We start from the raw sequence: 23855 nt of genomic DNA, 5'->3' as shown, positions 1-23855 counted from the left end.
TTCTTTTTCCTTAGGTAGATACCCAGTAGTGAGCTTGCTGGATCAAATGGTAGTTCTATTTTTAGTTTTTTGACAAATCTCTATACTATTTTCTGTAGTGGTTGTACTAGCTTATATTCCCAACAGTGTATAAGGGTTCATTTTTCCTGGCTGGGTGTGGTGGCTCACGCCTGTAATCCCAGCACTTTGGGAGACTGAGGCAGGTGGATCACCGGAGGTCAGGAGTTTGAGACCAGCCTGACCAACATGGTGAAAGCCTGTCTCTATGAAAAATACAAAAATTGTCCGGGTGTGGTGGCAGACGCCTGTAATCCCAGCTACTAGGGAGGCTGAGGCAGGAGAATCACTTGGACCCAGGAGGCGGAGGTTGCAGTAAGCCATGATTGCACCATTGCACTCCAGCCTGGGTGGACTCTGTCTCAAAAAAAAAAAAAAGAGTTCCTTTTTTCCACATCCTCACCAACAACAGTTATTTTTTGCCTTTTTAATAATAGCCATTCTGACTAGGGTAAGATGATATGTCATTGTGTTTTTGACTTGCCTTTCTCTGATGACCAGTGATGCTGAGTATTTTCTTTTCATATATTTGTTGACCATTTGTATGCAAAATGTCTATTCATGCCCTTTGCCCCCCGCCTTTTTTTTTTTTTTTTTTTTTGAGACAGAGTCTCTTGTCACCCGGGCTGGAATGCAATGGCTCAATCTCAGCTCACTGCAACCTCTATCTCCTGGGTTCAAGCAATTTTCCTGCCTCAGCCTCCCATGTAGCTGGGATTACAGGCATCTGCCACCACGCCTGGCTAATTTTTGTATATTTTAGTAGAGATGGGGTTTCACCATGTTGGCCAGGCTGGTCTTAAACTCCTGAGCTCAAGTGATCCACCTGCCTAGGCCTCCCAAAGTGCTGGGATTACAGACATGAGCCACTGCACACAGCCTTTTTTTTTTTGTTTTTTGTTTTTTTTTTGAGATGAAGTCTGGCTCTGTTGCCCAGGCTGGGAGTGCAGTGGCGTGATCTTGGCTCACCGCAACCTCCACCTCCCGGATTCAAGCTTTTCTCCTGCCTCAGCCTCCTGAGTAGCTAGGATGACAGGTGCGTGTCACTGCACCCAGCTAATTTTTTTTATTTTTGGTAGAGACAGGGTTTCACCATGTTGGTCAGGTTGGTCTTAAACTCCTGGTAAACTCCTTAAACTCAGGTAATCCGCTCACCTCGGCTTCCCAAAGTACTAGGATTATAGGCATGAGCCACCACACCCGGCCATTTTTTTTTTTTTTTCAGTAGTTGAGGTCTCACTCTGTCACCAAGGCTGGAGTGCAGTGGTGTGATCTTACTGCAGCCTTGAACTCCTGGGCTCAAGGGAGCCTCCAAAGTAGCTGAGTCTACAAGCATGTGAGCCACCATGCTCAGCTAATCTTTACTCGTTTTATTTATTTATTCATTTATTTATTTATTTATTTATTTATTCTTGAGACGGAATTTAGCTCTTGTTGCCCAGGCTGGAATGCAATGGTGCGATCTCGGCTCACCACAACCTCCGCCTCCCGGGTTCAAGCGATTCTCCTGCCTCAGGCTCCCGAGTAGCTGGGATTACAGGCATGCGCCACCACGTCCGGCTAATTTTGTATTTTTAGTAGAGACGGGGTTTCTCCATGTTGGTCAGGCTGGTCTTAAACTCCTGACCTCAGGTGATCCGCCCATCTCGGCCTCCCAAAGTGCCCCTCACATTACAGATGTGAGTCACCGCGCCCGGCCAGGTTTCTCATTTCCTTTGATACAGGACTAAGAAACCTCATAAATATCACTGAAGAAAAAAACCTAAATGTTCTTTTCCCCCAGTCTTTCCTTTCTCCCTTAGGGAGGATGGGTTTCCCATGTGTTTGGTGGTGCTGTGGGGTCCCCAGCAGTCTACAGAGAGAGACAGCAGGCAGGTCTTGCTCAGGTGAGGCACCCTGATAGCAATTGTAGATCCAGGCAGGGATCCAAGAGTGTAGCTAGAGCCAGCAGAGGCGGCTTCCTGGAGGCAGAGGCAGTGAAGCTGACCTGGAAGGGTGATGAAGTTGGCACAAGACAGGAATCTGCTCTGCCTGCTCCCTCACTGAGAACTGCCTGCCCTGAGCTGGACTTCAGCAGTGCTCTTCCTGCAGTGGGTCTCCTTCCCCCTCAAGAGAGTCTGAGGTTGCAGGCCGGGAAGTTGGAACTTAGATTCCTAGGGTCACCTGTTGGAAAGGGGCCCGAGAGGTCATCTGATTTTCCATGCAAGCAGGAGCTATGGAAGGTTTAAGGCAGAGTGTTTTCCCCCATCAATAAGAATGTATCCTAGTTTCCATGCACAGGTGTGTCTCATTGGACCCTCAAGAGAGTCCTGGTAAATACATTGTTTTAAATATTATTGTTATCTTTTTCAAAAGAGGAAAGTGAGGCCCAAAGTGGTCAAAGGGATAAGGTTTTCCTCAGGGTATACACAAAGGTGAATAAAAAAATCTCTGGATAGACTGGGCACGGTGGCTCTCACCTGTAATCCCAGTACTTTGGGAGGCAGAGGCGGGCGGATCACTTGAGGTTAGGAGTTCGAGACCAGCCTGGCCAGCATGGTGAGACCCCCCCCCCCCGTCTCTACTGAAAATATAAAAACTAGCCGGGCATGGTGGCACATGCCTGTAATCCCAGCTACTCAGGAGGCTGAGGCAGGAGAAACGATTGAACCCAAGAGGTGGAGGTTGTGGCGAGATGAGATGGTGCCACTGCACTCCAGCCTGGACAACAGAGCAAGACTCCCTCTCAAAAAAAAAAAAAAATCTCTGTATGCATTCACATCAACACTGAGATGCTCTCACGCTGGTGCTCACACCACACACACACACACACACACACACACACTCACTCTCTCACCTTCACAGCTGTCCTTCCCAGCTTTGGTGGGAGTTGGCTGTGACTAGAGCTGTCAGGCCTCTGTCAAGTCTTCTTGACTGAGTCTCTCTCTATGAACAGAGTGGGGCCAAGAAGCCACCCCAACCCCCACCCCCGGGCAGCCTGGCCGCCCTGGCCCTGCCCACACAGCCTGCCCTGAGGCATGCTGAGATCCTAGTCTGTGTCAGGGCTGTCCATCTGCCTTGGTGCTCATCACCTTGACATGAACAGGCCTCAAGGTGGGTGGTCCTAGGTTAAGGACTTTGAAGGGAAGTTGCCCCAGGGGTGGGGGAGGCTCCAGGCTCTGGTGGCCTCATAAGGATGGGTCACATGTGATGGAAAACAGGTCTGGGTCAGGAAAGAATTGCCTTCCTGAGAGTTACTGATTAACCACAGGGGCCAGAGACTATTTGAGAACACTGAGGAGGCGGAGGTCTCCTGGGGCATGGGGTTCTAACTCCCACCCCAGGGCCACCTTGAATGTACACAGGGGAGGTCTGGTACTTCTACGGCCTGAAGGGTCACTGAGGGGCAGAGAGATGGGAGAGATCTAGTGGAGCCCCAGGAGGCATGTGGGGTAGGCAGGGCTCTGGAGGACACGGGAGTTAGATTAGGAGAGTGGCGGGGGCGCAGGGAAGGGGAGGAGCCAGTTCGGCGGGTGGAAGGGGAGTGGAGCACAGAGGCCTGGTTTGGTTCAGAGCTTGCTCTAGGAAATGCCTGCCTGTGTGTCTGTCTCTCCCATTACACTAGGGCTGCTTTTTTTTTTTTTTTTTTTTTTTGAGACAGTCTTGCCCTGTCGCCCAGGTTGGAGTGCAGTGGCGCGATCTCGGCTCACTGAAACCTCCGCTTACTGCAACCTCTGCCTCCCGGGTTCAAGCTATTCTCTGCCTCAGCCTCCCGAGTAGCTGGGATTACAAGCACCCACTACCACGCCCAGCTAATTTTTGCATTTTTAGTAGAGACGGGGTTTCACGATCTTGGCCAGGCTGGTCTTGAACTCCTGACCTTGTGATCCACCTGCCTTAGCCTCCCAAAGTGCTGGGATTACAGGTATGAGCCACCACACCCGGTCCAAACTGGGGTTCTTAAGGACAACATTGCCTCTCCCTCTGAGACAGGTCCTCAGGGCAGAGCTAGACTTCCCCATAGGCTTATGTGACCCCCCAGGCTGGGGCCCCCTTACAAGGGAACCTGGCAGAGGTGAGCCAACAAAACAGCCAGAGATGCAGACACTGAGAAGAGGGCTCGCTTTATTGAGAAAACAGAAGGTTGGGTCCTTGGTACCAAGATGGAGCCTGGAGTAGGCAAAAAGCCTGAAAACAAGGCTTTGAGTTAAGCTTCCTTTTTCACATGTCCGCCTCCTTGCCCCCAATTGGGGCAGCTCCATTACAGACCTCCAGGCATGCTTTTCCCTGTCTCTGGGCAAATGCCCAGTGGATTTTACCAATAGATGTCTGTTTCTGGGACCCAGGAATAGGAGGGAAGTGTCTCAGTTCTTTTCCAGGATGGCAGAGGCTTCAGAACCATCAACTCCTACCCCTCCATCGTGCAGAGGCCCAGAGAGGGACAGAGACCTGCCCAACGTCACAGCAATGAAGTGGACAATGAAGATTCAAAACCACATTTGCTGTCTCCTCAGTCCCAGAGGAACTTCTAGATGAGCCCCATTATAGGGGGGTATTTGCACCGACACCTGCCAAGGGACTCCATCCCTGTGATGCAGATGGTCCGGGACCTTCTTCCTTTCCAGGCTGTCCCTTCCTCTTGGGTCCCTGAGAGGGCAGTCCTGGTGAGGGCAGGAGAGGACAGCATGGCTAAGGAGCTTGGGGAGAAGACGTCCTCTTGAGAAGCTGCTTTCCAGCACATGTTGTCCCACCTTCTGAAACTCAAGGAGATGGTTAAAAGAGAAAAGCCTTGCTCTGGACCCACCTGCAGCATGAAGAACCATGGGTTGGACCGGGCACACTGGCTCACGCCCGTAATCCCAGCACTTTGGGAGGCCGAGATGGGCAGATCACTTGAGGTCAGGAGTTCAAGGCCAGCCTGGCCAACATGGCGAAACCCCGTCTCTACTAAAAATATGAAATTAGCCGGGCACGTGCCTGTAATCCCAGCTACTCAGCAGGCTGAGGCAGGAGAATCGCTTGAACCCGGGTGGCGGAGGTTGCAGTGAGCCAAGATCTCACCATTGCACTTCAGCCCGGGTGACAGAGTGAGACTCTGTCTTAAAAAAAAAAAAAAGAAAAGAAAAGAAAGAAAAAAAGAAGCATGGGTTGATGCAGGCATGACCTAAAACATTAGATAACATGAAAAAAGCTGCATTTGTTGGGCACTTACTATGCACCAGGAACGTTGTTCATTCAATTAGTAGATAACTACTATGTGCCCACTTGCATCTCCTGGGAACACTTTCATGACCAAAACAGACAAGGCCCTTCACTCATAGCCTCTTTCTGAATCTTCTCAACTTCTCACCAGGTAAGTGCTGTCATCCATGATTGAGAAATAGCTCAGAGTGAAATGACATGCCCAAGGTCACATGGCAACGACGTGGCAGTCAGTCAGAAAATTATCAAACAAGCAGGATTTCCAAGGCAAGGAGGAAACGGATGGGAAGAGGGACCTACCAAGGTTACAGCAGTTTTTTGAACAACTGGCACATGCCTCTGCTGCCAACATGATGAGGCGCAGAACCCAGCACAGGGAGTGCTCAGCCCGTGACTGTGAGCTGGAGATGAGAGTCTCCTGAGGGTCCTCAGTGTATTCAGAGAGTTTCCTCTCAGGGGGCAGGAGGAGGAAAGCAGAGTAAGTGGACTTGAAGGACCAGAGATGGGATCCTAGCTGGGCGAATCACTGAGAAGCCATGTGGTCTTGGGTTCCCTTCTCTGAGCCTCAGTTTTCCCATCTGTAAAATGGAGGTAATGATACTAACGCCTACCTCATCATCATGCTGTGAAGATTAAATGAGTTACGCCATAGAAGTGCTGTACATTACCCATTGATAATGTCTCAGTGGCCTCTCGCTGAAATGGAGTGTGACAGAGTACCACACTCTGAAACGGCTCGTCCCCACGCTCGTCTCGTGCTGGGGCTAGAACCCAGGCAACCTCACAGCGCCATGCTCTACTGCATCACTACGTCCACCTCGAGGGCCCCCTCCAGCTCCTTTCTAAGCCCCATTTTGAATTCTCAAGCTGCCTGCAGCCTGAGCCACACAGCCAGCTGTCACCCAACTCTCAACATCTGCAAGCTCAGCGTGGGGCGGCCAGATCCTGATTTGCTCCTGTCACTCCTCCCAGCTTCCAGCACTCCTTCTAGTGTGCGGCCCAGCAGTGAAATAAAGGAATAAATACATGATGAAAGAGAGGCATGTGTACGTGTTTTGTGTGTGAGTGCAGGGGCCAGGATCTGGGTGCCAGGGAGGGGCGTGGTCACTTCCTAGGGGCTTTGGGCCTCTGGGGACCGGCTCCAGTCCGGATCTGCAGCAGGTGCTAGAGGGAGCTGGCAGCCAGTAGTCATGCCTTAGGCGAGGAATCTGCCGCTGACGCAAAGAGAGGGCTGACCTTTGGACAGAGACCCAGCAGGAGCCCAGCCTGGACTGTTGTTCTTCCAAGTCCTCTCAGGGTGCTAGTGGGCCCTCTCCAACCTGAGGAGCATTTCTTTTATTATTATTATTATTATTATTATTTTTTTTTTTTTTTTTTGGGGAAGGGGTCTTCGTCTGTCCCCCCAGGCTGGAGTGCAGTGGCCGGATCCCGGCTCCTTGCAAGCTCCGCCTCCCGGGTTTACGCCATTCTCCTGTCTCAGCCTCCGGAGTAGCTAGGACCACAGGCGCCCGCCACCTCGCCCGGCTAGTTTTTTGTATTTTTTAGTAGAGACGGGGTTTCACCGTGTTAGCCAGGATGGTCTCGATCTCCTGACCTCGTGATCCGCCCGCCTTGGCCTCCCAAAGTGCTAGGATTACAGGCGTGAGCCACTGCACCCGGCCCTTGAGGAGCATTTCTAATTCCAAGCCCAGCAAGCCTCCTCAGAGCAGCTGCCTCTGGCACCCGCGTAATTATCAGAGAATAATCCTGTATCGAGGCCCCACTATGCGCCAGGCACTTTGGTGGCACTTTGCTCACCATCTCTCTAGCTTTCAGAGAGGGCTCATGGAGGTGAAGTGACTTGCCTAAGATCACATTGCTAGCACGTGGCCAAGAATTCGGCAAAGCTAGGACTCTTATTAAGTGAAACTGACGGTCATATTAGAGATGGACCAATTCCCACATCTCAACTCTAGAAGGAAACAGAAGCTCAGAGAGGGCAAATCCCTTGTCTAGGTCACACAGCCAGTTAGCTCGAGAGCTGGGATTTGATCCAGGCTTGGGGACTGCCTGGGCCATGTAAAACACTAAACTGGAGGGTTCCCATCACCCTCCTGCCCTCCCTACTCCCATCCTCTCTTATGACACTTGACATTATCCATCACTCCCTCCCCCTGGGAACGCCCTCCTCCTCCAGTTTCCATGGTAGCACATTCTCCCCATCCTCCTCCTGCTTCTCTGGCAGCTTCTCACTCTTCATGGTGGCTCCTGAGCCAGGAAGCAGGAGGATCCCGAAGCCGGATCTCCAGTCTCTCCTCTCTCTCCATCGCTAGCCCTGATAGCTCACCTACTCTTCCCTGTAGGTCTCTAGCTCTGACCCTGAACTCTGGCTCCACTTTTAAGCAGTAACTGCCACTTACCATGTACTTAGAGTTTACTTATGTTCTGGGCCTTATCCTATACATACATTAAATCCTCACAACCATCCATGAAGGAAGTCCACTCTACAGATGAGGAAACTGAGGCTCAGAGAGGGAAAGCCAAGATCTGATTCCAGCCTTAACCACTACTTCTTCTGCATCGAGACGAGGTATGAGAGCTGGGCACAGTGGCTCACACCTGTAAACCCAGTACTTTGGGAGGCAGGAGAATTGCTTGAGGATAGAAGTTCAAGACTAGTCTGGACAACACAGACACACTCTGGTCTCTATTTTTAAAAAAAAGGCTGGGCTCGGTGGCTTACGCCTGTAATCCTAGGACTTTGGGAAGCCGAGGCGGGCAGATCCCCTGAGGTCAGGAGTTCAAGGCCAGCTTGGCCAACATGGTGAAACCCAGTCTCTACTAAAAATACAAATATTAGCTGGGCTGTGGTGGTGCGTGCCTGTAATCCCAGCTACTCAGGAGGCTGAGGCAGGAGGATCACTTGAGCCCAGGAGTTTGAGACTGCAGTGAGCTATGACTGCGCCACTGCACTTGCACTCCAGACTGGGCAACAGAGCAATACACTGTCTCAAAAAAAAAAAAAAAAAAAAAAAAAGATGAAGAAGGGATCTGAAACAGTAGGACATCTTGAAATCAGGGGCAAAAACTTTCCTCCCTCCTCCTGGAGGGAGAGAAATGGAAATTTTGGGGGAAACAGACGTACTCTGCAGTTTTGAGAACTCTGTGACGATCTAGAATTACACTGTCAATTTAGAGCTTTAAAATGCACCATGCACAGTACATTCTGAAACGTGAAGATTTGGAGAGCTTCAGGAGGAACAAAAGTTCATGGGAAATTGCCCGTTTCCTTTAGATTTTTCCATTTGGTTTTAGGTCTTCAAAAACCTCATTCTGGGGTTCCAGCTTCTAAGGCCTTTCTACTTCACTGATGCCTGGAATTAACTGGAAACATGGACCCTGGAATTCCAGGGACCCAAGTTCTGCCACTATGAACAGGCCCTGTGACTTAGGAGCAAGTAGCCTGACCTCTCAGCCTCGGCTCTCTTTGTCCTCAATGGGGATAACACTACTTCCTCACCAGGCTGTCCTGAGGATCAGGATGCACACAAGTGCCTGATGCACACAAGGCACTTGGCAGAGAGCCTGGCACACAGAAGAGCTCAGTTAAGCCCCATGCTCTAGCTGCACCCAACTTATTGGGTTTACCAAGCATTTAAACATCCCCACGTGTCCACACACGCAATTTCCTCTTCTTGGTGGCCAACTCCTATTCATCCTTCAGGGCCTCCGACCCTCTTCCTCCTCTTACAGAATTGCTACGAACATGTGTTTCAGTGAAAAGCTAGAAAAGGCACTTCCCCATGACACCCTCCCTAGGACTCCCTGTCACTGCACTTATCACACTGAGGTGCAATCATCTGTTGATGCTTTATGTCCCAGCACTGGCTCAGGCTTTCTGAGGGCAGGGCCGAGGCTGACTCATTTCCAAGTCCTGACGCCCAGAGTGCATGCCTGGCATGAAGTAGATTTCAATACAAGTTGGCACTGCCTTAAACACACGTGGTCTGGACCCGGGCCCTGCTGACCCCAGGACAGATTTATGTATCAGAAGGGGCAAAATCCAGCCAGATCTGTTACAGACACAGGAGATGGCAGTGAGTGGGCTTCAGGCAGCCTTGAAACAGGCCTATCCTGGGAGCGGACACAGTCCCTGCAGGGAGAGTAAACAGCCTGACTCGTGTCACCTCTTTCAGGAGTCTTCCCCAGTTCCTAGATTGTCCCCTTTTTCTGCCGTACCCCCAAAGCATTCACAGGAGGAGCCCCTGACGAGGAGAAGTGTCTCCTGCCATGCTGATGACCTCCCACCCTCAGACACAGGGGTCTCTGTGGTCACAGGGTAGTGAGAGTGATCTAGGTGGCTTGGGATCCCAGGTCACAGTGGCTTGGCAGGCTGGATGTGAGTGCTGGGCACGGCCCCACATCTTTCCAGGACCCGGGGAAGCCATTTCCCAAAGGAGGCACACCCCCGGGTCTAAGGTTGCTGGGAGCCTCACCCTGAGAAGGGGGCTGTGCTTTGCCCTCCAAGGGCATCCCTTCCCCCTAATGTGCCCAAAGCCCCTCTTGGTGCCTAAGTCCCCAGCCCCCTGCATGCTATTCAGTCCCTGCTGGAGTGACAGCCTCCCAGCTTTTGTTCCAAAGACATGGTTGTCAAAAGGAAAAGAAGTATATTGTTTCTTTTTCTTTTTTCTTTTGTTTGAGACAAAGACGTCAATTTCTTTCCATCTGTCCCAAAAAAGGAAGAAAATTAAATTTGTTTTTACAAGGATGTCAGCACACTGCTTCAATAGGGAGTCAGGGGTGCATTACTGAGGCAGTGTTGGTGAGGGAGGGGAGAGCAGTGGGGGGAGAGGAGATGAGGCACGGGGGAGGTACAGGGAACAAGGACAGACACTGATATTCTGGGAAGCAAAGATCCAGGAGTGCCTGAATAAAATGCCAAACCAATGAAGAGAGAAACTTCTACACCCAACTCCAGGTGGATGCCACTCTCAGCAGCATGAAGGGGGCAGCTAGGCTGGAGCAGGTGGGGAACCTGGGGAGCCTGCTAAGGGGAAAGGCAGAGGGGGACGCACACTGATGTCAGCATTGCAGTTACAAAAGCTTCTCCCCCCAGTTCCTTCAAGGTCAGGTCCCCATATGGGCAGTTCCAGTTCACTGGAGTCATTGACACCAGACACATGGGTGCAGCCAGATGTTGGGAGAATGGAAGAGGATTTCATCCAGGTTCTTATCAGGGGCCCAGGACCCAGCATCAAGTGCGAACTGATGCTTCTCATACTCCACCCCGCACCCCCAAGAGTCCCAGGCACCACTTACCATTCACAGGATCTAAGTAGGTGGTCCTCTGTCCTCCAGTATCTGGGCCAGAGAAACTAGGGCCCTGAGGACCCACAAAAAGCATCCACCTTCCACTGGAAGACCTAACCTTGAAGCAGGAGCCCGCCTCTCTTCCTCCACCCACCCACCACCACTCCTTGCCACAGAGGTCCACTCCAGGCCTGAGTTTTCGAGATGGTTTTGGAAGCCTTCTCCTTCCCAAGCCTCTGGGCTCCCATTAGTACTGAGGTCTGGGGACCCTACCCCAACCAAGGTCCTGTCTTATTACCCTATCCTGGGGCAGCTGCCCCCTGCTCTGCTGTCCTGTCCCAAGCCCCACTGTGGCCACTTCGATTCTGAGGCATTCCTGCCCGTTCCAAGGAAATACACGACTGTCAAAGAGAGAAAAGGTATATTGCTTCTCTCTTTTCCTATCTCTTCCTCCCTCATTCTCCCTCTCTCTTTTTTTAGAGACAGGGTCTTGCTCTGTCCCCCAGGCTGGAGTGCAGTGGCACCACCATAGCTCACTGCAGCTTCAAACTCCTGGGATCAAGCGATCCTCTCACCTTCCAAGGAGCTGGGTCTGCAGGTGCAGAGCTGCCTGGCTAATTTTGTATTTTTTGTAGAGACAGGGTCTCTCATGTTGCCCAGACTAGTCTCAAACTCCTGGGCTCATGCTCATCCACCCGCCTCAGCCTCCCAAAGTGCTGGGATTACAGGCTTGAGCCACCACGCCTGGCCCCTCAGTCTTTTATATTCTATTTATAGAGGTGTCAAGTTGGACCTGGACCTCAGCAAGCCTTGCCCCTTGCTAGAACTCGGGGCTGGGACTGTATCCAAAATTGAGGCCACAGGTCCTTTGCACAGGCCCCCTCTCTAGTGACCAAATCTTGAGCTGTGGCCACACCCGGCTGTCCTGTCTCTGGGTCTCCCCTCACAGGAGGCTCCTCCCTACTACACAGAGACCCAGTCTTGCAGCTCAGTTTTCAAGCAACTGTCCCCACCACTGCCCCTCCTGGGTCCTGGGCCTGGATCCCCAACTCCAACAGTCCGGCTCCAAGTTAGAAACCGAGGCTGTCTCAAGGATGAAGCCCCGCCTCCCTGGAGATCCCCTGTTTAGGGACTCAGTTCCAGAGCCACAGGTCCAGCTCCTCCCCTGGAGTCACTGGCTTTCCCGCCCCACCTAGAGCCGTGGACGGGGCACCCAGCCCAGAGGCCCCGCGCTATTGATCTGCCCTCTGCCTCGCCCCAAACCAGAGGCCCACCCCATGCCCATCTCGCGGCCCGGCCTCGTCTCCAAAACAGAGGCCCCATCTGGCGATCCCAAGCCTCCGACCTTCTACTGCCCCATTCCACATCATGGCTCGCGCCTCCCACTGGGACTCATGTGGCCGCCGGGTCACTAGGGAGGAGCGTGCTGGGGGCCGGACGGCCTGGTCAGGCGGCGGCGCCACCGCCGGGACCGTCAGACGGGGTGCAGGCGGTGACCCGCTCGCGGGCCGTGGCTTCGCGGGCGCGGCTGAAGCTGCTGGGGTCCGGGCGGCCACAGGGCTTGCGGCAGAGCTGGCGGAAGCAGCGCTTGAAGTTCTCGTCGAGGAAGGCGTAGAGCACGGGGTTGAGACTGCTATTGGCGTAGCCCAGAGCGATGCACAGGTGCAGCGCGGCCACCACCAGCGGGTCGCGCCGGTCGATATCCACCAGCGTCCAGACGATGACGAATATGTGGATGGGCGCCCAACACACCACGAAGGCGCCCACCACCACCAGCACCATCCGCGTGATGCGCCGTAGGCTGCGGTCCTTCTCCTTGGAGCCCGACAGCAGGCGCACACTGCGCAGGCGCAGCAGCATGAGGCCGTAGCACACGGTGATGATGAGGATGGGCACCACGAAGGCGAAGAGGAACACGCAGATCTTGGTCACCGTGTCCCAGTACCAGCTGGGGCTGGGGAACTGGAGCATGCACACCACCGCCCCATCTGGGCCGCGGAAACAAGGAAAGACAGACGGGGTGAGGAGCCTGTGTGCCTAAGGGGCCCCCACCTGCTCACCCACCCTTCCAAGGCTTGGGCAAGTCCCACCACCTCCTCCCAGCCTTTGTTCAAGGGGATTCTTCTGTCTGGAATGTCCTCCTCAGATTCTGTACTTGGTGAACTCTTAGTCATCCTAAAAGACCCAGTAGGATTGGCCCTCATCTGGGAGGTCCCCTATATTCTCTCCTGGCCCTTTTATCAGCCTTTGTGCCCATGGGTGGCAGTAATGAAATCATTTAGCTCAGCCCACTGAATGCCAGTCATTGCAGTAACTCAAAACACCCTGACCCATTTCCAAACTAGCTCCATTGGGAACAGGACTTCTAAGACAGACAACATGAGTTAGGAGCAGGACTCAGGCCCTACTACACAGCGTAAGGAAATTACTAAACCTCTTGGAGCTTCACTGGAGTGGGGCTAATGACAGTACCCACATCTCCAAGACTGTCGTGAGGATTAAACAGGCTAAGGCACCTAACGCATTTAGCACAGTGGGGTTCAAGCTCTTGGTGTACCCACAGGGAAGAGGGGCACATATGTGTGGGAGTCCAGGACTCAAGGATAGGGTCAGCCTCCCCAGAGGGAAGCAGGTCTCAGCTTAATCGCAAGAACCTCCTGGCCAGGTGTGGGGCTCACGCCTGTAATTCCAGCACTTTGGGAGGCTGAGGCAGGTGGACTGCTTAAGTCCAGGAGCTCGAGACCAGCCTGGGCAACATGGCGAAACCCCATCTCTACAAAAAAAAAAAAAAAAAAAATTAGCTGGGTAGGGTGGTGCACATCTGTAGTCCCAGCCACTTGGGTGGCTGAGGTGGGAGGATCACTTGAGCCCTGGAGGTTGAGGCTGCAGTAAGCTGGGACAGTGTTACTGCACTCCAGCCTGGGTGACAGAGTGAGACCCTGTCTCAAAACAACAACAAAAACAAAACTTCCTTCCTTCCTTCCTTCTTGGAGGAAAGCAGATTTCAGCTTAACTCAAGGACTTCCTTCTTGAGATAGGAAGGGTGCCCAGGATGAAATGAGCTCCCCATTCCTGGAGTGTGGGCTTGGGCTGGATGAACACCTTAGGGGTTGTTGTGGGATTCTGATACAGCCTTGAGGCTGGCCCAGGGGACTCCCAGGATCTCTTGGAATGCTGGGATTTAAGAAGCCACACAATGGACTTGAGGCTAAGAGGTGAGAAGGGGCTGGGGATCCACAGACAGAGTGGGTCCACAGGACATCAGGCTGGCAGGACCCCTAGAAAGAGCTGAGTCCAAGACCTTCATTGTATAGGAACCAGAACAGCACTTGTTCAAGATCACACAGCAAGTGGCCCACAGGTCCAATAAGTGCTGATGGCACACACTGGGAAAGTGTGTGTGTGAGGGATTGTGGAGTGAGGAGGCCCATCTGGTCCAGCCCCAGCAGGGATGCAATTAATGGTCTGTAAACTGAAGGCTGACAGTGAGGAATGGGGCTCTGCTGCTGAGTCAAGACCAATGACTCATAGGCCGTAAAAGGGCACCAGGGGCTCTGCCCTTGTGAGGGTCAAGGGTAACCAAGAAGCTTGTTCTCTCCCAACCACAGCAACGACCCTCTGCAAACTTCCACCCAAGGGACTAGAAGGAGCAACAGACCGGGGGGCAGGAACCCTAGGTTGCAGGCCAAATTCCACAAAATGCCTGGCTGTGTGACCCTAAGTAAACCACCTGACCTCTCTGACTCTGTTTTCCTACAGTCAAATGGAGGTAGGAGTCCCTACCTTGTCTATCTCACAGGCTTAATCATTTAATAGCGGCTATTCATTGGGCCTTGGCGATGAGCCAGGACTTGTCCTAAGTATTCTACACATATCATCTCTTTTTTCTCAACATCTCATGCTATAGTGTGACTCAGAGAGGTTAGTTCCTGTGTCTGTGGTGCCCTTCTAAACAATAAACTTCCTTGCATTAAGGTGGGGCCATGTGACCAGCTGTCACTAGGAAGAGATGGGCCAAAATTTTTTTTTTTTTTTTTAGACAAGTCTCGCTCTGTCGCCCAGGGGGAGTGCAGTGGCACGATCTCAGCTTACTGCAACTTCCGCCTCCCGGGTTCAAGTGATTCTCCTGCCTCAGCCTCCCAAAGAGCTGGGACTACAGGCACCTGCCACCAGGCCTGGCTAATTTTTTGTATTTTTAGTAGAGATGGGGTTTCACCATGTTAGCCAGGATGGTCTCGATCTCCTGACCTCGTGATCCGCCTGCCTTGGCCTCCCAAAGTGCTGGGATTACAGGCGTGAGCCACCGCGCCCAGCCAATTTTTATATTTTTAGTAGAGATAGGGTTTCACCGTGTTGGCCAGGCTGGTCTGGAACTCCTGACCTCAAGTGATTCACCCGCCTTGGCCTCCCAAAATGCTGGGATTACAGGCATGAGCCACTGCACCCAGTCAACATTTAAAGTGGCTGTGCTTTCTCCCCGCTCCCTCTCCATATTCATCTGCCGGCCATATGCCAGCAGTAGAAGATTCTGAAGCCATCAACAGGAGGCTGGGTCCTTGAATGACTGTGCTCCTCCTACTCACACTGGATTGTGATGGGAGCAAGAGAGAAACCTCTACTGTGTCAAGCCCTTGAGCTTTGGAGAATGTTATTGCAGCTCCCCTAATGCAGGCAGGTACTATAATAACTACCATTTTAGCTCCTATTAGTCATTCCCTGCAGGCCATTCTCTAGGCCTTGCTTTGGTCATCCAGGCTAATGGTTTTCAAATTAGGATGAAAGGGAGTTTAAAATGGCAACACAGAACTTGCGGCCTCCACTGCTCACTAGTCAGTGACACCCTTACCTCATTGGACATCCATCCATCTCTCTATAGATCAGTCATCCACACACCCCTGGCCAGCCACCTACGTGTACATAACCAGCCATCCATAATCCCCTTCATAAATTCATACATTCCCTTTGGCCAGTAACCCATAAGACCACTGATCAGTCATTCATCTTCACAATATTCAACCATCTGTGTCTTCCACTGGCCAGCTTTTCCCATTCCCATTGGTTGACCTTTTACACTCCCACTGGCCAGACACCACACCATCATTGATCTTGATCAGAATCCAACCTCTGCTGGTGAGCCACCTACACTCACCCTGGTAAGTGCCCTGCAAGCCCACAAAGGGCCATGTACTGCCTCCTGTGGTCAGTAGCCTGTGCCACAGTGCATTTACTCACTCACCCCGGGGACGGGTCACAGCCATGACCATGATGGGCACGCCAATGCCTGAGGCCAGGACCCAGATACAGATGTTGATCAGCTTGGCCTTGGCAGGCGTGCGGAAGTCCAGGGCCTTGACAGGGTGGCAGACAGCGATGTAGCGGTCGACACTCATCATGGTGAGCGTGAAGATGCTGGTGAACATATTGTAGTAGTCGATGGAGAGCACAGCCTTGCAGAGCAGCTCGCCGAAGGGCCACGTCTTCATCAGGTACTTGGCACTCTGGAAAGGCAGCGTGCTGGTGGCCAGCGCATCAGCCAAGGCCAGGTTGAAGATGTAGATGTTGGTGGCCGTCTTCATCTTAGTGTACCTTAGAAGGAAATGCATGTGTAATTAATCCCATTTCACAGATTTCAGTTTCACATGAAACTCAGGGAGGGGAAGTAGCTTTCCCAAGGTCATGCAAAAGGTCAGGGGAGGCTGGACGCGGTGGTTCACGCCTGTAATCCCAGCACTTTTGGAGGTCAAGGCAGGTGAATCACCTGAGGTCAAGAGTTCAAGACCAGCCTGGCTAACATGATGAAATCCCGTCTCTACTAAAAATACAAAAATTAGCTGGGTGTGGTGGCGTGCTCCTGTAGTTCCAGCTACTCGGGAGGCTGAGGCAGGAGAATTGCTTGAACCTGGGAGGCGGAAGTTGCAGTGAGCCGAGATTGCACCATCGCACTTCAGCCTGGGTGACAACAGCGAAACTCTGTCTCAAAAAAAAAAAAGGGTCGGGGCAAAGGTGGGACTAGAACCCTGCACTATCTGATCTGGCATCGCTCCTTTCCACTACAACAGAAGCAAAAGGATTTCTCTGGTTGTGAATAACTTTGGCAGAAGTTGTTTTAAGAAAAATCCTAGGCCAGGCGCAGTGGCTCACGCCTGTAATCCCAGCACTTTGGGAGGCCAACGCAGGTGGATTGCTTGAGCCTAGGAGTTCAAAACCACCCTGGGCAACACGGTGAAACCCCATCTCTACTAAAAAAAAAAAAAAAAAAAAAAATTTAGCCAGGCATGATGGTGCGTGCCTATAGTCCCATCACTCGGGAGACTGAGGTGGGAGGGTCGCTTGAGCCAGAGACACTGTCTCAAAAATAAATAAGTAAATAAAAGAAAAAGAAAAATCCTTATCTTCTAAGAGGTACTAAGCAATATGTTTAAAAATAAAACTGGGCTCCAGCAGAAAGCAGATCTGGGTTCTAATCCTGCCTCTACTATTTATTATATTAGCTGAGTGACGCTGAGAAACTTGAGCTCTCTAACGCTCTACATTCATAACTGTAAAAAGAGGGGTGATGTTTGTAGCAATCTCTTAGGATGGCTGTGAAAATTTAATAAGCTAACACAGCACTTAGCCCCAAGCCTGATACATGGAGAGCACTCTGGACACAATCACTGTTCTTTTTCTTCACAGGTGAAGAATGGAGCTGGGGGCTAGACCAGAGTGACTTGATTCTCTAGCTCCTGGCACTGACCTGGCCTTTGGGGAGTATGATTGGTCAACTCTGAGGAAGGGACACTGCCTAGTAGATTGGCTGGGGCCTGAGGCCCCCTGGGTGTCCTCTGTGGTAGACCGGAGCCCCCAGTCCTTCCTGCGGCTCCATCCAGGCCTCCTCATCTCCAGGTAACTGGACTCACCTCTTTGCAGAAGCCACAGTGCATCCCTCTTCCCATCCACAGTGGTGTAGGGAAGCGGAGCAGGTGACAGGGTCACACGTCCAACCCAGGGCATGAGCCCAGGGGTCCAGGGCAGATGTCTGCAGCCAAACTCTGCACCCAGCACTCCCGTTATCCCACCATGCTCTCTGCCCTGCACAGCTATCTACACTGCAGTTGACCCTGTTTGGCCAACGCTTACAGCCATGGCCCCTTCTGCACCAGGGCCTGGGCGGGGCACCAGGTAGCCCAGAGGAGACTGCATAACTGAGCAAGACCTTCCCAAATGCAGTGTCACCACCACAGCAACACACGGGCACCCCGAGGCAGGGCAACATGACACCACTCTCATGCCTCTGGGGTGATCTGAGATACCCGGAGGAGGGTTACACGAGTGACTCCTCGAATTCCAGAGCAGGAAGAGAGACACATTAAGGGGAAGTGATTTTATTAAAGCATGGCCCGAGGGCTCACTTCAGAATTACCGGAAGAGCCTGGAAGAAATGCAGGGTCCTGAACTGCACCTCAGATCTGATCAATCTTCATTTCTGGAACTGGGGCCTGGGAATCTTCATCTTTAAGAAGCACCTCCTCACCCCAAGTGATTCTTATGAACTCTGAAGTTTGAGAATTACTACGTAGCCTAAAGCCTCCATTTGGGAGAGATGGGGAGACTGAAGCCCAGAGAGGCAGCATGACTCATCTAAGGTCACACAGCAACAGTGGCAGAGCCGAGGCGAGAACTGAGACTTCCTGACTCCCGCACTCCTTCTTTCCTCCACCCCAGGGGTGGTCCCATACTGTGTGCCTCCATTCCTTTAGAATCTCTCTGATCCCATGCCCAGCCCTGGACACCTAGGATGAGGCACTCAGTGTTTTCGAATGGTGGAATAAACTCGCATCAGCTAAGGCTGTTCCTGTATGAAGTGACTGGTATTTTTGGTTGAAAGAAATTGACTCACTCATTGTCCTCCAGGGCAGCATCTGTCCTACTCCCTCCCAAATAGCTGCTATTTGCTCTGGGGCTGGAGAAGGAAAAAGTTTTGCTCGGAGACAGCAGAATTGCAAGTCTCAGGAAGTGTCTTCAGTGGGGTGTGGGATCACAGCTGTGTGGGAGGCGGTCTCAACCCCACAGCTGACTCGTCTAATTTCTCTGCTCTTACGCAGAACAATTAGAGGCTGTTCTTCGCCTGCTATTTTGATTTGCGAAGGATCCTTCCATTCCCAGAGGGGGCTGGGATGCTGGGAAGTGGGTGATGAAGCTGCTGTAGTTGGTCCAAGCGGGCTGAGCGGCCCAGCGCTGACTGCCTGCCAGGCAGGGCCCCAGGCTCCTCTCCTCACGGCCCCCCTCTCTCCCCTCCACCCACAGCCACACCCCGTCCTTCTGGCCATCTTAGACTCCCTTCTCCAGCCCCAAGACAAATCATGCCGCTCCCCTGCTCTCAATTCCCCAGCGACTTCCCAAAATTCTCTCTGTTCTGCAAGCTGCCCCGACCACCTTTGGGATCTCAGTTCCCAGCATGTTCTCCTCCACCGATGTGCCCCTGCCACACACTGGCCTCTTTGCTGTTCCCTGGACACGTCAAGCCCACTCCCACCTCCCCACTTCAGGGCCTCTGGACTTGCTCTTGCCTCTTGCCTGGAACCCTGGTCCCCCCATATTTTGCATGCTTGCTCCATCACTTAATTCAGGACTCTATTCAAATGTCACCTCCTCAGAGAGGCCCTCCCTGACCACGCTATCTAAAGTACCATCCTCCCCACCAACTCTAGCTCCCTCAGCGGCTTCATTTTTCATTACAGCACAAACCACTTCCTGACTTACATTCATCTTCTTTTCTGCCCACTTGGGTCTCTCGCGCATGCAAGTTCCCTGAAGTCAGAAGACTTCATCCATTTTGTTCCCTGCTGTATCCTTGGGCCTACCAGCAGTGCCCGGCAAAAAAAGCAGGCTCTCAGTCAGGCGCAGTGGCTCACGCCTGTAATCCCAGCACTTTGGGAGGCTGAGGTGGGTGGATCACGAGGTCAGGAGTTCGAGACCGGCCTGACTAACACGGTGAAACCCTGTCTCTACTAAAAATACAAAAATTAGACAGGCGTAGTGGCACGCGACTGTAATCCCAGCTACTCAGGAGGCTGAGGCGGAAGAATTGCTTGAACCCAGGAGGCGGAGGTTGCAGTGAGCCTAGATCGTGCCACTGCACCCTAGCCTGGGTGACAGGGTGAGACTCTGTCTCAAAAAAAAAAAAAGCTGGCTCTCAAGAGACATCTGTGATGTGGATGTCTTAGTCCAATCTCACCAGCTCACATGGGGACACTGCAGCAGCCTCCCTCCCCCACAATTCATCACCCATGTAAGTTGGCGGCTCACTCTAAAAGGGAGATTTGGCCAGGTATGGTGGCTCACGCCTGTAATCCTAACACTTTGGGAGGCTGAGGTCGACGACTGCTTGAGCCCAGGAATTTGAGACCAGCCTGGGCAACACAGCAAGGCACTGTCTCTTAAAAAAAAAAAAAAAAATTAGCTGAGCATGGTGGAGTGTGCCTGTAGACCCAGCTACTCAGGAGGCTGAGGAAGGAGGATCACTTGATCCTGGGAGTTTGAGGTTGCAGTGAGCTCTGAAAATACCACTGCGCTCCAGTCTGGGGAACAGAGCAACACCCCATGTCTAAAAACAAACAGCTCCCTGGACTGGATTTCCATCTGGGTAGCCTCCTTTCCCACAGTGCCCTCCTGTGTCTGGCCACATCAGCAGTCCCTCACATGTTCTGTGTAGCACGCCCTCCCTCCTGAGGGACAGCCACTATCACGACTTGCTGGGGATCCTTCCAAATTATATATATGTATATAGCTTTTTAGAAAATTTTATTTCTGGCCGGATGTGGTGGCTCATGCCTGTAATCCCAGCACTTTGAGGGGCTGAGGCAGGCAGATCGCTTGAGCTCAGGAGTTGGACACTAGCCTGGACAACATGGAAAAACCCTATCTCTACAAAAAATTCAAAAATTAGCCAGGCTTGATGGTGGGCACCGTAATCCTAGCTACTCAGGAGGCCAAAGCACAAGAATCACTTGAACCCGGGAGGCAGAGGCTGCAGTGAGATCGCACCACTGCACTCCAGCCTGGGCGACCAGGTGAAATCCTATCTCAAAAATAAAAGGAAAGAAAATTTTATTTCTGCCAATGTAACACAATTACATAGTGTAAAAAGTCATGCAGGACAATAATGAGAACAGCTGCTCCTCCACCCATCCTTGCTCACTTACTCCTCTGTCCCGTTCCCCAGAGGCAACCACTTTGAATGTTTTTAGCTATTCTTATAGCGATTATCTCCACAATTCTAAAGAATATGGGCCGGGTGCGGTGGCTCAAGCCTGTAATCCCAGCACTTTGGGAGGCCGAGACGGGCAGATCACGAGGTCAGGAGATCGAGACCACCCTGGCGAACACGGTGAAACCCCGTCTCTACTAAAAAGTACAAAAAAAACTAGCCGGGCGAGGTGGCGGGTGCCTGTAGTCCCAGCTACTCGGGAGGCTGAGGCAGGAGAATGGTGTGAACCCAGGAGGCGGAGCTTGCAGTGAGCCAAGATCCGGCCACTGCACTCCAGCCTGGGCAACAGAGCAAGACTCCGTCTCAAAAAAAAAAAAAAAAAAAAGAATATGTTTATGTGGCTATTTCTTGATTCATCCATTTTAGACAGTATTTGTTGAAGTGTGGATTTGGTTAAGAAACGCTATGCCTAAATACCCAAATTCCAGTGGTTTAACAAATGAAAGGTTTATCAGAGTCCATTCAGTGTTTCCAGGACAACTAAATTCCAGGAGGCAATTCCAGGCTGCTTTACTCCTATGGCCCTGCTATCTTACCCCAAGGCCTCCTTGATCACCAGAGAGGGAGAAGAGGCAGCTGCAGAATCATCTAAGTTTTAGTCTGGTGGCGACACGTCACTTCCACCTGAAGCTGACTGGTCAAAAGTAGTCATGTGGCCATGCCCAACTGTAAGGGGTTGAGAAATAGTCTTCTGTGTGACCCAAAGCAGGGAGAAGCAGATATTAGTGAACACTTGTAATGTTCCTCACAATGCCCTGTTACAGAAGATGAGGACTAACTCATCACATCACCCAACTGTTCTTCTCTCCATCCTCCCAACATAGTTGTTTATTTGTTTGTTTCTAAGAGACGGGGTCTTGGCTGGGCTCAGAGGCTCATGTCTGTAATCCCAGCACTTTGGGAGGCCAAGGTGGGTAGATCACCTAAGGCCAGGAGTTCAAGACCAGCCTGGCCAACATAGTGAAACCCCTTCTCTACTAAAAATACAAAAAGTTAGCTGGGCGTGGTGGCGGGCGCCTGTAGTCCCAGTAACTCGGGAGGCAGAGGCAGGAGAATTGCTTGAACCCAGGAGGCAGAGGTTGTAGTGAGCCAAGAGCATCCCATAGCACTCCAGCCTGGGCAATAAGAGCAAAACTCCATCAGAAAGAAAAGAAAAGAAAAGGAGGGAGGAAGGAAAGAAAAAGAAAGAAAGAGAGAAAGAAAGAAACAAAGGGAAAGAAAGGGAAAGGAAGGAAGGAAGGAAGGAAGGAAAGAAAGAAAGAGAAAGAAAGAAAGAAAGAAAGAAAGAGAGAAAGAGAAAGAAAGAAAGAAAGAAAGAAAGAAAGGAAGGAAGGAAGGAAGGAAGGAAGGAAGGAAGGAAGGAAATAAATCCTAAGAGATGGGGTCCTACTATGTTGTCCAGGCTGGAGTGCAGTGGCTATTCACAGGTGCAACCATAGTGCACTACAGCCTCCATCTCCTGGGCTCAAACGATTCTCTGGCCTCAGACTCCTGAGTAGCTGGGACTACAGGTGCACACCACCATGTCTGGTTCCAATTTTGTTTTTCTTAATAGAGACGGGGTTTCACCATGTTAGCCAGGATGGTCTCGATCTCCTGACCTCGTGATCCGGCCGTCTCGGCCTCCCAAAGTGCTGGGATTACAGGCTTGAGCCACCGCGCCCGGCCTCCAATATAGTTTTATTGCCATTTTTAGCTGACTCAGTATTTAGGGTTTACATTCTTATGACTTTGTAAATATTATCCACTGCTAAGCCGAAGAACATACTATAATTACATTTTGTAGCACAGATATTTAAGTTTCCCAGAGGTAATAATTGCCCCAATTTTATCCACTTGCTTAGTTCTGTGTACATATTGCTAAATCTCCTCAAACACTCCAAAAGACCTATAAGATGCCTCTTCCATCCAGTTGCAAAATCTACCAGTTCTTTTTGTTTTCCTAGTGAGCTATGTTCTGGACCTTTCCTCCCCACTTTCTTTCTTTCTTTCTTTGAGATGGAGTTTCTCTCCTGTTGCCCAGACTGGAGTGCAATGGTGCAACCTCCGCCTCCCGGGTTCAAGCGATTTTCCTGCCTCAGCCGTTCAAGCGATTTTCCCACCTCAGCCTCCCGAGCAGCTGGGATTACAGGCATGAGCCACCATGCCCGGGCTAATTTTGTGTTTTTAGTAGAGACGGGGTTTCTTCATGTTGGTCAGGCTGGTCTCGAACTCCTGACCGCAGGTGATCCGCCCACCTTGGCCTCCCAAAGTGCTGTGATTACAGGCGTGAGCCACTGCGCCCGGCCTCCTCCCCACTTTCCATCTGCACTGTTTGCTTTGTATTCTACACCAGCTGCACACCTGTCCTCCTTGGCTACAGCACTCTTTTCTTGGCTTGCAAGTCTTCCGCTGTCTTGATCTATGCCTTCGTTTTGGTGGAAGACATCCTCTAATCACTTCCTGAGAAAGGGCACATACAAGGTAGAATTTTTACACCCTTGCTTGTCTGGAAATGTGTTTATTCTATCCTAATTTCTGACTTCTTTGACTGGACATGAAATGGTAGGTTGGAAGTAATTTTCCATCAGAATTTTGAAGGCATGGCTCCCTCATCGTCCAGCCTCCAGTGTTGCCACTGAAGCATCTAAAACTATTCTGATTCCTGATGTTTTGTATGTGATCTGTCCTCTCTACCTGCAAAACGTGTAGGTTCCTCTCTTTATCCCTGGTAGTCTGACCCTTTGTGACCGTGTGCTTTCAAGTGGCTCCTTTTTCATTTCTGTTGGACCCTCTAAAGGTAACCACTCAGTACTTGTTACCTTCCTCCCTTCCCCACCTCTCCTAGGTGAACTGGCAGCTCCGTGTGTGTGTGTGAAGATTCATGTCCTTCAGTATAAAACGTCCTCGTACCATTTCCTCCCCTTTGCTTTCTCTGGGAGCCTTGGAAAATCCCTTAGTCAGATATTGGGCCTCCTGGATCGATCCTCTAATTTCCTTACATCGTCTTTTTGTTCTATCCTCTGGGAAATTTCCTTTTCGTTATCTCTCGATTCTTCCATTGACCTTTTATTATTGCTATTATTATTATTATTATTAT

The 23855-nt window shown here is 51.4% G+C and overlaps 1 protein-coding gene across 1 annotated transcript in view; it reads right to left on the bottom strand.

Annotated features, from left to right (window-relative positions):
* Positions 1-11215: 11215 nt before the first annotated feature.
* The window catches only part of OPRD1 (opioid receptor delta 1), a 52081-nt gene continuing 39441 nt past the window's right edge, over positions 11216-23855 (bottom strand). Inside the window, exons 2-3 of the mRNA XM_003891456.5 lie at positions 15764-16113; positions 11216-12515 (exon numbers count right to left, since the gene is read on the bottom strand). Coding sequence (XP_003891505.2) covers positions 11974-12515; positions 15764-16113 — 892 coding nt within the window. The 3' untranslated portion in view covers positions 11216-11973. The remainder of the gene's footprint in view (positions 12516-15763; positions 16114-23855) is intronic.

Source organism: Papio anubis, chromosome 1, assembly GCF_008728515.1.
Source record: "Papio anubis isolate 15944 chromosome 1, Panubis1.0, whole genome shotgun sequence".
In the NCBI taxonomy this organism is placed as follows: Eukaryota; Metazoa; Chordata; class Mammalia; order Primates; family Cercopithecidae; genus Papio; species Papio anubis.
Note: the sequence above shows the minus strand (reverse complement) of the source record. Positions and strands in the feature narration are given on the sequence as shown.